Below are 12,613 nucleotides of genomic sequence, written 5' to 3'. Positions count from 1 at the left end.
CACAATGGCTGTCCTATTAACATCCGATGGCAGTAATGGGATTACTGGAGCACCGAAGTGATCACCTGTTAACGCTAGTTTTGTCATCGCAGGTGTCCAGGCCCGTACTTTGTCGTTGGATGAGCCTACAACTGTCCCACGACGTCGCATAACTAGTGAGGGGCAGTATCAGAACAGTCCTGATGGGTCCTCTCCAGATGGCCCAGTTCGCTCCCCCATTCGCTGTGTTTCTCCAGAGTTTGTCAATGCAATAGCAATGAACCCAGGGGGTCGGCCAAAAGAGGTACAAAGCTATATTCATTGCTTTACATATTTTCATTCCTACACTTGAATTGCTTTTCTCATTTCTTTGTTCTTCAACAGAGACATATGCACAGCTACCGGGAGGCCTTCGAGGAAATGGACGGAGGCCCGATCAGTCCTACGGCCACAGTTGGTGGTGAGGTGCTTCCCCAAACCCCTGCCTTCCCCACCTCGCCGCAAACCCCTTACTTCAACCTGTGTAAGTTTCCCTTTCTGGCTGACAGGGGGGCTGTGGAGCTCAGGCCTAGCTAAGCATCCTGAAAGATTAGCGTTAGATGGAGTAGCGTAGATTACAAGTTACTTCACCAAGTGCAAACACACATTAACCCTTTTTGTTTTGTGTTAAAAATATTGTATTATGTGTAGAATGTGTTTTTATTTTAAACTACCTGTACCTGCTAGAACTGTGCTGCTGTTTAAAATTTGTTAAAAACTTAGCAGACAATAGTAATGTCTCTTTACAAAGTGAAAACATATATGCACTAGTTTTTATCCTATTCTCATTCAGATTGTTAATTGGCTGCATTTCCAGTATCTAGTGTACAAAGCCAAAGAACTTGGAAGTTCTGGCTTTGTGTTGGCTCATCAAAATGCCTGCGTGGCCACGACTCATGAAGGAATGAATTCCTCTATTCACAAAAATGTCTGCTGTCATCATTCAGGACGAGTAAAAGAGGCAGAGAAGCCAAATCACTCTTGTGTAACACAACCAGCTGCTTGACCATGTAGCTTTTTAGAAAAGGGGCTTTAGTGCCCAGAAAAACAAACAAATGAACATCCATACTCACAGATAAGGACACACAACTCCTTTCTCTCAAATTCAGTACGTCGTGAGTTGGGCAACGTGTTTACCAACTACTCTAAGTACCACATCCATCCTCCTGCCTCCCTCCCTTAGGGCAAACATATAAAACACATTCAACATTTTTACACTCATTATGTGGCTTTTCAATCTTAGGTTGCAAAATATTATCTACATTTTCAGACATTAAATTTCTGTCACACGTGAATTGTAAGTTGTAAAACATGTGACTCACTTTTTCTTTTTTCAAGGCAGCTTAATGATTCGATAATACTTTTCTGAGCACACAATATAGTAAAACGCTTAGTGTAAAGGACATCGTCGTTTGCATAGAATGGCCACTTACGGTGCTCCTGACAGTCCACCAGTGATTAAATGAGATGTCTTGCAAGTACAAAGAATGTATTTGGATTTTTTGGTAAGTCGAGGACGCACGTCTCTCTACTGGAGTTCCACTCTCCCAAATGGTCAGCCATATTAATCCCCATCCCTGAACCCGTCCCTTGTGTCTGCCCAGGTGACAATTCCTCATCACTTATTACAGACCTGCACTGCTTTGGCATGAGAGTCACACGAGAGCAGCACTAGCAAACAAAGTAAACATGCTGGAGGTTCCTTCCGGATTACAAATGTGCAACATGTGGTACAATAGCAAAGAATAACATGTTGATTGCATGCTGATCAAAAGACCTGCACCATGTGCAGAAACTCAAACAATGTGAGTCCACATACAAAAAGTGCCCAAGCTCCGATTAATTGAGAGCGTCTGCACTTACAGTTCAGCAGCTGCTGCTCTCAGTGTTCCGTGTGTCATCTGTGTTTGGTTCCTGTTATGCTGCCTTGTTCCACTGCAACCAGCATCCTGTGTGTATTCCCTGGCAGCATTAATTACCCAGACGTTTGTGTTTTTTTTTTTTTTACATCCATACAATTATTTGTATTTACGCTGGAGGGGGATAAGACAGTGGGCACTGTAAAGGGCACTGGAAGACATAGTCATACAGTGGACTCAAAAAAAATACACAATAAAGGCAGATGATGTTGTTCTTTTTATTGTGGATAAATATGGCCCTTAAGGTGCCGCACTTTCCCCTTATATCTTCCTCCAGTGTTACCTCAGCAGAGACTGTGTCAAAGAGTTCATGAGACCTTAGTGGTGACAAGACAAAGTCAAACTAGCATTATCTGTGGTGTGACAGATTAAAAAAATAAAAAACAAAAACATTTTAATGTTGTTGGGGCAGCAGGGGTTCCCCATGCGTCCTTAATGACTTGAGTTTGACCCAGCTCTGCTTTGATGCCATTTTTGGTTCAACATTGGTTTCACAGCCTAAAGTTTTATCGCATTGTGACTGATCACATGCATGTTGGTCCCACTCCATCTGAGCATGAGGCATGGACGCACTCTTCCCAACAGGTCGCTCTCTGTGTTGATGCATAATTTTGTTGAGCTTTGACAGCTGCTGTCTAAGGTCTACAATATACTGAAATTGACTGATTGACATTAAACTTTGCAGCCTATGTCAAAGTGAATTAGACATTGTGATTTTTGTTGGTTGGTTTCTTTCTTAACTGTGCGTGAGAAGGTGATGGATCATTGTTAGACTACATCAGGCAGCAGCTGTCAGGGTGGCTGTGATGATGCCATATGCTAATAACTCTCCAACTGTCCACAGGTCGGTCCCCTCCTGGTCTCGCTAAGACTCCATTGTCAGCACTGGGTTTGAAACCTCATAACCCAGCAGAGATCCTCCTAAATCAAACAGGCTCAGGTTGGTTTGTTCAGTCTTGTTTGTTCTTGTTGGCAAACACATAAATACAGTAAATCTATGATGTAATTTTCTTCTGTACAGTGAGGTTTGTACCAAGGCTCAGACCCAGCCGTTAGGATTTAATATTCTAGATCTCTGTCATGGACACCAGTTGAAATTAGTGTAGCTTAGACACATCTGTGTACAGTAGGTGCTTCCTGTACCTTCGTTCCTTTACATTTTTCTTTGTGAATTATTTCTATGATGCTCTACAGATGATGAGAGCAGTGAGTGTGAGGAAGGTAAGAACGCTGCTGAAGTCCTGGCCATCGTCAATACTCAGATTTTTTTACAGACACATACAGTGTGGTTGAACCATTTCACAACCACCTTCATGGCAACGTAGCAGTATGTACTGTACAGTGGGATTCCATTCCATTTCATTGTTCTACATGTGCTGAAAATGAACCCTGGCTGTGAGGAATTATTATTATTACATTATTTTTGCTAGATACCTAAATTATACTTTGATTTGAAACAATTGATGTTTGCAAATGAGGAAATGAAAACAGGGCAAAAAATATGAAATCAAACTTGCTTCTTTCGTATGTAGCACCGAGAAGTTATGTTGAATCCGTGGCGAGGTCAGCGGTAGCAGGCGGAGAACCCCCCACATCACCTAGGAGCATTAGCCCACCAGAGGAAAGAAGTCCAAGCCCCCCCTCCCACTCACTGAACCCACCGTTGTCCAGCAGCAGTCCCATCCAGAGCTCACAGGGGTGAGTCAACAGTTTGCTGAATCAGCCTTTAGGATGAATGTCATGATTGTGTTAACTCTTTGCTTATTCTCATCCATTCAGTGAGCATGCTTCAACGGAAAGCAGTGTTAGTACTCCGTCCCAAACAACTACTGACTCAGGCTTCCGTTCCCAAGCTACAGAGAGTGCCCACCCTACTCCCACCCTGTCATATCAAACCATGAATACTCACACCTCCCCCTACCTGGACTCCACCTTTCCTGCCTCTACTTACATTGGCACTACCAATCATGCACTGTCACACCTTGGCCCCAGTGCTCTCCTGGGGCTCCACGTGTCCTCAGATTCGAGCCCAGCCACCTCACAACCCTCTCAGATGACACTCACCCATGGAAGTCCCCATGTACAGCAACCGACCAATATCCTTAGCTCCACTCACAGTCCGGTTCTGCAGCAGGGCTCGACATCTAATCACGACGGATCCACCATGGTCCAGAAAACACCATCCGCTAATGGCTTTGATGGGAGCATGCCGGGCGTCAGTGGCAGCCCGAACCTTGGCCGTCGTCTGTCTCAGGGAGCTCAAAGCAGCCCAGTTCTCAGCAGACAGGCCTCTCTAGGACAGGTATGTCAGCAGAGCCCAGTCCTCAGCAGACAGCCATCCCTGGGCCAGCCCGTTCAAAGCAGTCCTGTGCTCAGCCGCCAGCCATCAGTCACACACCCACAAGGGAGCCCGGTGTTGGCTCATCACCCGACTATTTCACAGATGTCGCAGAGAAGCCCCAGCTTGGATCGTCACCCTATGCACAGTGGGTACACTACCCCAGATGAGAGACATGGGAATCTGTCAAGACAAAGCAGCTCCTCTGGCTACCAAGGTCCACCTACTCCGTCCTTTCCCATCTCACCAGCAACTTACCAGGATGGAGGGCTGATGGGAATGGGTGGGGGATTCCGGCAGGGTAGTCCAGGCCCTGGTTTCCAACCTCAGCTTCCAGAGAAGAGGCGCATGTCAAGTGGGGACAGACCAAATGGAACTCTCTCCTACGGCTCGCTGAATGGAAAGATAATGTCTCCAGCAAGTGGAGGAAGCACGCCCAGCTACTTTCACACCCTCTCTGACTTCTCAAAGTTCAATCTGCCTGGTAAGGATTTTTATTATGTGGAATTATTATGATTAAAATGAGGGAGTACTCCCACAATAATTACAAAAAACTCAAGATAAAACAGACACATACTATACAACAGAAATAATAGAATAGAGGAAATGGAAAACAAGACCATTCAAGACAAAGGTTGCTGGAGGAAAGAAACAGATCATGCACAGCAGTACAGTAATATCCAGAATTTTTAGCTGCTTTGTTTATTAAAAGCAGAGAGCCTCGGGTATGTTTTCCTTCCTTAAGCAAGAAGCGTTTTCTGCATGTTTGCTGTAGTAGTTAGTAAAGCACTGTTTTAATTGTACAGACTAATTGTGGCTATTTTTTATTATATGTATATCATTTTTTTCACATATTTATTTATTTGCAGATGGAAGTCCTGACAATAAACTGAATGTGAAGTTTGTCCAAGATACAACCAAGTACTGGTACAAACCGGAAATTTCTAGGGAGCAAGGTAAGAACTGAAAGAGATTTTTATGAGTCTGATCTGCGACTGATCCGTAAATGTCTGTTCAGGACGATAATACAGTAGTAGAGCTACGTTGTGTAGGAACCTTCACTTTGGATTTGCAATTGAATAGTTATGAACAAGACGGTTGTTTTATTATTATCTTTTAATTTGAAACCTTAGTATTAAATTTCACAAGATTAGGGTCACTGTAAACTAATTTAATATACAGCTAAATATCAATAACATGATTATACTGAAGATACATGCTTGTAAATAACTTTACACACGGTGCCTCTCATGGTTACCAGCAGCTTCATGTTCTCATATGATGCATTTTAGATTCTATCATGTTAAACACAATCACATGGTTGGTTCACACACGGACGCACGGACGCACGCACGCACGCACGCACGCACGCACGCACGCACGCACGCACGCACGCACGCACGCACGCACGCACGCAAGCACACAGCTGCACCATATGTAGAGCATTACTAAACATCTGTGAGAGCTGCTCATCTCATCCATCTTCCTAAACCGTCATACGTAGGCAGGCCGAGGCTACGAGCTAAACGGCAAAGTAACAGAGCTAAAAGCTCTTTTCCTTGTACTGACAACTGACTGGCTGAAGCCGAATGTCATGTTAGAAGCTGTAGTTGCAATCAAATGCAGATAGACAGCCATCAAGACCACACAAGTTTATTCTAACATGATAAAAAAGTCTGCATTTCCACAACAAACCCTTCTGGGTCATCTTTCTAGATCACTTGCTATAATGTGGTATTTCCTGTATAAATGTACAGTATGTGAATGCAAACTGTGTTACAGCTATCAGCCTGCTGAGAGAGAAGGAGCCTGGTGCCTTTGTCATCCGGGACAGCCACTCCTTCAGGGGAGCTTATGGTTTGGCTATGAAGGTAGCCTCACCGCCGCCCACTGTGCATCCCAGCAAAAAAGGTATTTAGATAAACTGCTGATGAATTTGTCGTGGCTTTTCTTCTGGTTTTGGTCTCAGGCAAGAGATGGAGTGTAAGCTTGTATATCATATCTTAAGAGCTGATCTAAACTTTACATGCTGCAGGTGACATCACCAATGAGCTGGTGAGGCACTTCCTGATCGAGAGCAGCCCTAAAGGAGTGAAGCTCAAGGGCTGCCCCAACGAGCCCTACTTCGGTGAGTCAGAACCCAGAGCCCTGTCACAGTGTGGGTGTGTGAGCGCATGAATCTGTCCAACAGCTGCACCTTTTCCAAGCTCTGTAACATCTGTAATTATAGCACTGGCTGGAGTGATGTAAGCTGTGTTCTGCCTATGAATAACACTAGTGTGTGGCTGTGATGTTTAATATTGAGACAACCTGGACGACCCAATGTCCACCCACAGTAGTACAACCAATTAAAGCAGAACCCAGTAAAATTATAAGATACAGACTCCTAAATCACCAGAGTGGTGTTGTTTGTACTGCAGAAAAGCCACACAATGCACACACCCCTAAGTCCACCTACTACAATAGCACTGGTCATCCAGGCTGGTGAATGGATGTGAGAGATGGTTGACTGTCAGTGCTAAGTGTGTGAGTTCCAAATAGACAGATGAAGGGGTTCCTGTGTTGTAACTGCTTGTATGTTCCACAGGCTGTCTCTCTGCCCTGGTCTACCAACATGCCATCACGCCGCTGGCCCTGCCCTGCAAGCTGCTCATCCCTGCCACAGGTCTGTCTTTTACAGTTTCTACTATGCCCCGATCGATGATGTCAGATTTGCTACAGAATCTGAACAGATCTGAACTACAGCCATAGTAAAGCCTGGCACTCAAACACTTTCCCTCTCTCTCTGTTTTGTCATGTAGATCTCATTGAGGAGGTGCCAGAGGTTGCAACCACGAATCCCCTCGCTGATCGACTGAAACAAGGAGCAGGTAAAGCAGTAGCTCCATTCTCTCATTTAAAGCAGCCCAAGATTCAGATTCAAACAAAGCCTCTGTAATAATGTCCTGAATCCTCCCATTCTGACATCATCGCCTCCTTGTTATCCCAGTGCAGAGAGCCCCTGCTGATTCTCATGGTAAACCTGGTGTCTTCATGTGGAAACCTATGTCTGGAATGTGCATCATCTGTCTCTTGCCCATCTGTGTCTGTTGTTAACTGAAGACGGACTATGAATGGTCCCGTTTAGCAGAGTTTTGTTGCACTTGTCTTGTAACAACAGCATCCAGTTTGTCATGCGTAACAGGCAGAATGTTTTATGTGGAATGATGTGGATGTATTAGCCTATACAAGTGTATGATGGCAGCACTGTTCCAGATAGCATGCTCCCTATGGGAATGAACTTGCATGAACAGGTCATTGGCCTTTATCTAATTACTGTACATTCAGGATTTGTATTGGAATAAAGACAGTTTGTGACAACTCTTCTACCATTTTAGTTGAACTGATTTGTATTTTTGACCAGGCTTTTCTCTTTTTCCAGCATGCAATGTGCTCTACATCAACTCCGTGGAGATGGAGTCACTGACAGGCCCTCAGGCCGTGGCCAAGGCCATATCTGAGACGCTGGCTTCTGCTTACCCACCCGCTGCCACCGTTGTGCACTTCAAGGTGTCCTCGCAGGGCATCACGCTGACCGACAACCAGAGGAAGTAAGTCACGTGACGTCTGACGTTAGAAGAGGCAGATGGCATCTGGAGAGTCCGCCGCAGACGGCGCGTATTTGAGGAAAGCTTTGGATGTCTGAACAGATCTTAGGACCCTTAAGTACCAACATGAGTCATTGCTCATAGTAAATACTGCTAACAAAGCATCTGGGTTTTGTGACTTAATGCAGTATTTTGATTTGTTGTGGGCAGGACGCCAGGGGAGATCAGACAAACCTTTTACCTGGAGCGTTTAAGGCTGGTCTCTCATACGTGGAATAAATGCAGGACACTTTGTTACACAGCTCACTGGTAGTTCAGACAAAGATGAAATCTGTCTGAAAGCACTCAGATAGACAAAATCCAACAGAGATGCATACGGCGAAATCCAGCTGGGAAACAGTGAGCGAGGTGAAGCATTTGAATGGGAAGGTAGCAGGACTGTCAAAGTCTGAACTGTGTGTTTACTATCACTGTGATTTAGATATAGGTACTGTAAGTATCATGCTTTAGCCTCCAGACTTCAAAGTGAGTTTGACTCTGGGCTGGTTGGGTTCTTAGTTCTGACCCACCTTGAAGCTTGCTAATGCACGTCTGCTCTCCAGCACGGCGCAACCTCGATGTGCTTCTAACCTCTTTGTTCATTTGCTTGGTTCTAGAGTTTTCTTCAGACGCCACTACCCTAACAACACTGTCACGTTCTGCGATATTGACCCTCAGGACAGGAAGTGAGTACAGTACACATGCATTGAGCTGTGAAACAATTAGTGCTTTGTTTTACGAGGCTAAACAGGAAGGTCCAAACTTTAGTAACTAAAACCTGTGTCCAATGTTTTCAGGTGGAAAAAGCCTGAGGGAGGCACAGCAAAGTAAGTCGAGCAACCTGAAATCACATGCAGTTCTTGATTTACCCTGTTCAGGCAACATTCTGACTAAGTACAGCTAAAGTTAGAAGCTCAGAGCTTCTCCAGAACCCGAGGTAGACAGCTGGCTCTGGTAGCAAGACGTTAGCATGCCCATATTGTTGTTGTTGTTGTTCCTGATCAACGTATATGAACTTCTCTCTGCTATGTATTTTGCATATTGGAGTCACTTTATGCTACTGTATGGCTATATTAGTAATTTCTTGTCCCTTGCATCAGCACATTGGTGAGTATCTATCCAACCATGTGTTTACAGGTTGTTTGGGTTTGTGGCACGGAAGCAGGGAAGCACAACAGACAACGTTAGCCACCTCTTTGCTGAGATGGATCCTGAGCAGCCTGCCAGTGCCATCGTCAACTTCGTCTCCAAGATGATCGCTTCCCAGAAACGATGAGCGAAACACGGCGCTTTAATATCACACAAGTCCGTTCAGCTGTTTTCTTTCTTTGTAGCCACAGAAACTTGTGTTTCGAGCATTGCCTCTGTTTTTCTGTATTTCTCTGCTCTTTTACCTTTAAGCAGATTTATGTGTGTCTGTGTGAGCGGATGAAAACCAACATGGCAAAAGGCGTGTTGGTGTGCGTGCACAGCATGCATGCATGTGCTTCTCTGTTTGGACGGACTCCAGAATGGACCAGAGGAAGTGCAGGATGGGGTGTGACTGTGTGACGGTTGGTGGGGGGGGGGTTATCTCCCTGGCAGGGTACTGGGAAGGGAGATTGAGTTGTGTGTGCAAGTGTTATTGTTTTTATAGCAGCTGTTTCATTGTTATTTTTTAAAGAAGTAGTCAAGTTGTTTGTGTGAAGGCGGGCTGTAAATCTGTCAGGCTTTTGACTGGTCAACCAAAGAATTTAACCCGTGTAGTCAGTGCGTGTGTAGACTGGGCTGGAAGGATCCTTTTGTAAAACAAATACTGTGGCTGCTTCTACTGGTTCTTCCTGTATGTATGATACTGTAGGTCAATTCTGCACCGTTACCATGTGGCCAGCGGTTGGTGGACATGTTTTGCAGCTGTGTAAATATTCTACTTTGCTTCATTAGTACAACTGTTGTAGACGACATTTGGTGCCTGACCTTTTTGTAACGCAGAGCTTTTTACAGAATCCAGCGTAAGTATGCAATTAGCCAAACTTTGAAATGGGTTGTTTTGCAGAGATCCACAGGTCCGTCACTGTCTGGGGGCGAGGCACACGTCCTGTCATGTAGCTGTTCCTTTCCTGAACGAAGGCGTGCCTGTTTTCTCTCAATAGGAAGAAGCTGTTTGCGTCAGCCGGCCAAAACTGTTAACACTCGCACTCTACCCAAAACTAAGCTATACTATAAATATACATATATATATATATATATATATATATAAAAACTTCCAAACTGATTTAAAATATTTATTTTTTTGCTTTGTTGCTTTATGTTATCTTGTATACATGTACTATATATAAGTATACATTGAGGTTACTGAACGTGAGAAGATTGCTTTTTATTTTGGCTAAAGTCAAGACATAAGGTGTAAAATGTGTCACTGTTGTTTTTGAATGGTTTTTTTTCACACCATTACTTTTTGTTAACATTGGAGGGCAAACGTTTTGTATGTGAGCTTTTTGTTACTAAAGTCCAAATTGGAGTTATCCTAAAATGAAACCAACTAACTTAAACTTGCCTAGAATATAATTTGTCCAAGTTCAGCACTTAATTGTCTAAAAGTATTATGAAAGTGTTCCTGCAGAAGGAGGAGTTGTAAATGGATGATGGATGATGGCTGCGGCCCTGCTCTTATATTAAAGCATTTGCTGCTGCCCTCATGTGGTCGACAAACATCATAACAAACCAGCAACTTCTGTTGCAATGCAGTGTTTTAGCTGTGACGATAGGGTCAACATTTAATTTGATCATGGAGAAAAGAAACTCAAAGAACACTTAATGCTGAGCCTTTTAGCAAGTGATGTTTTGTTTACATTTCACTGCTTTCAGAGGCTTTGATGCATCAGGACGAGCTGGCAGCATGATGTCAGCTCACCAGATAAGGCTTTGTTTGTACATTTACATGTACTTCATGAAATAATAAGTAAAGATACAGCACTTACTGGGCTTTTAATTTGACAGGAATGTTCCATTATTTATTAGCCTGCATGCTTTAACCCAGGTGTTAGCCTTAGCATGGTCTGGTCCTACAGCTGTCAGACGGACTCCCAGACACTGTTTGGATTTCATATGACAATAGTGTCTAAACTCGGCAAATGAGACAGAACAAACCTTTGAAATGACTGTTAGGTCAAAGAGGATTTCGTATTCCTTAAGCTGAATGTTAGCATCTGTTCGTCAACAAACTGCAGCAGCCACCGTGTCTGGACGAGCTACTGTGTCTGTATAGAGCTGTGTTGTTTGCTACATTGTACGGCCTTTACTATTTCTGATGAAAGAAAACATTAAAACGCAGATTAACATGTTTGTGTCTTTGGTTTTCTTTGTCAGAAGAGATTACGCAGCAGAAGTGTTGGTAAATGATAAAAGAAAAATCTATACAGACGGTAGTATTTCAAAGTCTCTACTTTGTCTTAAATCTTGGAAATCACCAGATGTTGGATCTAAGGCATCACCTGCTTGTTTTTTAATGAAGCTGACAACGACTACCATCTCTACCTCACGATTCCGTTGATCCTTGTACGCCACTTCTCTCTGAGTTTATATGGTATTGGTGACATTCCTCATATTGGCAACTGTAATCCATAAACTAGAAGTCTTCCATTGACATTCTAAGAAACAATGCAAAAGCTTGTAAAGCTTCTGTATCTTCGGATTTAATTCAAGGCCAGGAATTTGCTTTCTTAATATAAGCACATGGAATTCTACCATTACCAAAGTGCTCTTTCAACAATTGCTTTGTCTTTTGATAACCTCTGTTTGTTTGAATGTGTTGGCAGCTCCTTACAAATTCTTGTGGTACAGTAGCCCCCTAGTGTACTGAATAGGAAAATGCAGTCTGTCTTCATCATCAGTTTTACTTTCTATGAAGTGTACAAAAGAATAGACAAATGCCATGTACTGCAGCACATGTGCATTTAAACTGCAATCAGTGTTTACAGAACTGAACTGCTGTACTGTAGCTTCTTACTGCTGAGGATGACAGTGTTTCACAGCCATATTTGATTCTATGAAGCGTTTTGTTCAACATCTCAAAAAAACATTAATTCCTTTAGCAATCATATTGCCATTCATTGCAGTGGTTTCAGCACTCGTCACATACTCAGTCTTAGCTGTGTCTTTCATCTTTTTAAGTTCTTCTTTCTTTTCTGTGCATGCTTTTGTTGCCAGCTTACTGGCCTTTAAAAGTAATGCAGCTCTGCCTCTGCGTGCTTTTGTGCCAAGCCAAGTGCTTGTTCTACATCAGAGTCTTCCATTTTGACTTAATATCCTCTTTTCTAAAACCTTTGCAAACAAATCTCCTTGACAGCTTCATCAAATCCCGTATGTCAAGATCATCCACATTCTTGTATCCAATTAATTAAGTCTGCAGCATCTACTGTAACTTGAAAGTCTTTCCAGTAACATTCAAACATAATTTGGCAAACTGCATCCTTAACCTCTTTTCCTTTGTTAGCTGCCTCCAATGCCATGCAGTTTCCACGCCATGCGGCCTGCTGCAGAAGTTTCCTTTGTTCCCATCACAAAATCCTCTTCTTAAACAAATTCCATTGTCCAAGCAAAGTCTTTCGACATATGTACCGGTGTAATCCTGTTATGTTCCCAGGTGCAAGCTGATGTGTAAATCTGGTGCCTGTGGAGAGGACAGATGCAGACAGGCGCGCTCAGGTTCCAAATAATAATCACATTTATTT

At 43.4% G+C, this 12,613-nt stretch overlaps 1 protein-coding gene across 25 annotated transcripts in view; it reads left to right on the top strand.

Annotated features, from left to right (window-relative positions):
- Positions 1-11,221, top strand: part of tns1b (tensin 1b) — a 92,458-nt gene extending 81,237 nt beyond the window's left edge. For 17 of the 25 annotated variants that reach the window (XM_055504923.1, XM_029135687.3, XM_055504919.1 and 14 more), the window contains 16 exons: positions 93-283; positions 364-502; positions 2,782-2,877; positions 3,132-3,158; positions 3,470-3,635; positions 3,717-4,759; positions 5,145-5,231; positions 6,058-6,186; positions 6,311-6,403; positions 6,863-6,940; positions 7,077-7,145; positions 7,265-7,291; positions 7,697-7,865; positions 8,519-8,587; positions 8,699-8,728; positions 9,039-11,221. In XM_055504923.1, coding sequence (XP_055360898.1) covers positions 93-283; positions 364-502; positions 2,782-2,877; positions 3,132-3,158; positions 3,470-3,635; positions 3,717-4,759; positions 5,145-5,231; positions 6,058-6,186; positions 6,311-6,403; positions 6,863-6,940; positions 7,077-7,145; positions 7,265-7,291; positions 7,697-7,865; positions 8,519-8,587; positions 8,699-8,728; positions 9,039-9,177 — 2,552 coding nt within the window. In that variant the 3' untranslated portion in view covers positions 9,178-11,221. Of the gene's footprint in view, positions 1-92; positions 284-363; positions 503-2,781; positions 2,878-3,131; positions 3,159-3,469; positions 3,636-3,716; positions 4,760-5,144; positions 5,232-6,057; positions 6,187-6,308; positions 6,404-6,862; positions 6,941-7,076; positions 7,146-7,264; positions 7,292-7,696; positions 7,866-8,518; positions 8,588-8,698; positions 8,729-9,038 lie in introns of those variants that run through there. The other 8 variants (XM_055504931.1, XM_055504933.1, XM_055504916.1 and 5 more) reach the window with 5 other exon arrangements.
- The last annotated feature ends 1,392 nt before the right edge of the window (positions 11,222-12,613 follow it).

This window comes from Betta splendens, chromosome 21 (assembly GCF_900634795.4).
Source record: "Betta splendens chromosome 21, fBetSpl5.4, whole genome shotgun sequence".
NCBI classification, from domain to species: Eukaryota; Metazoa; Chordata; class Actinopteri; order Anabantiformes; family Osphronemidae; genus Betta; species Betta splendens.
This window is presented reverse-complemented; position numbering and strand designations above follow the sequence as displayed.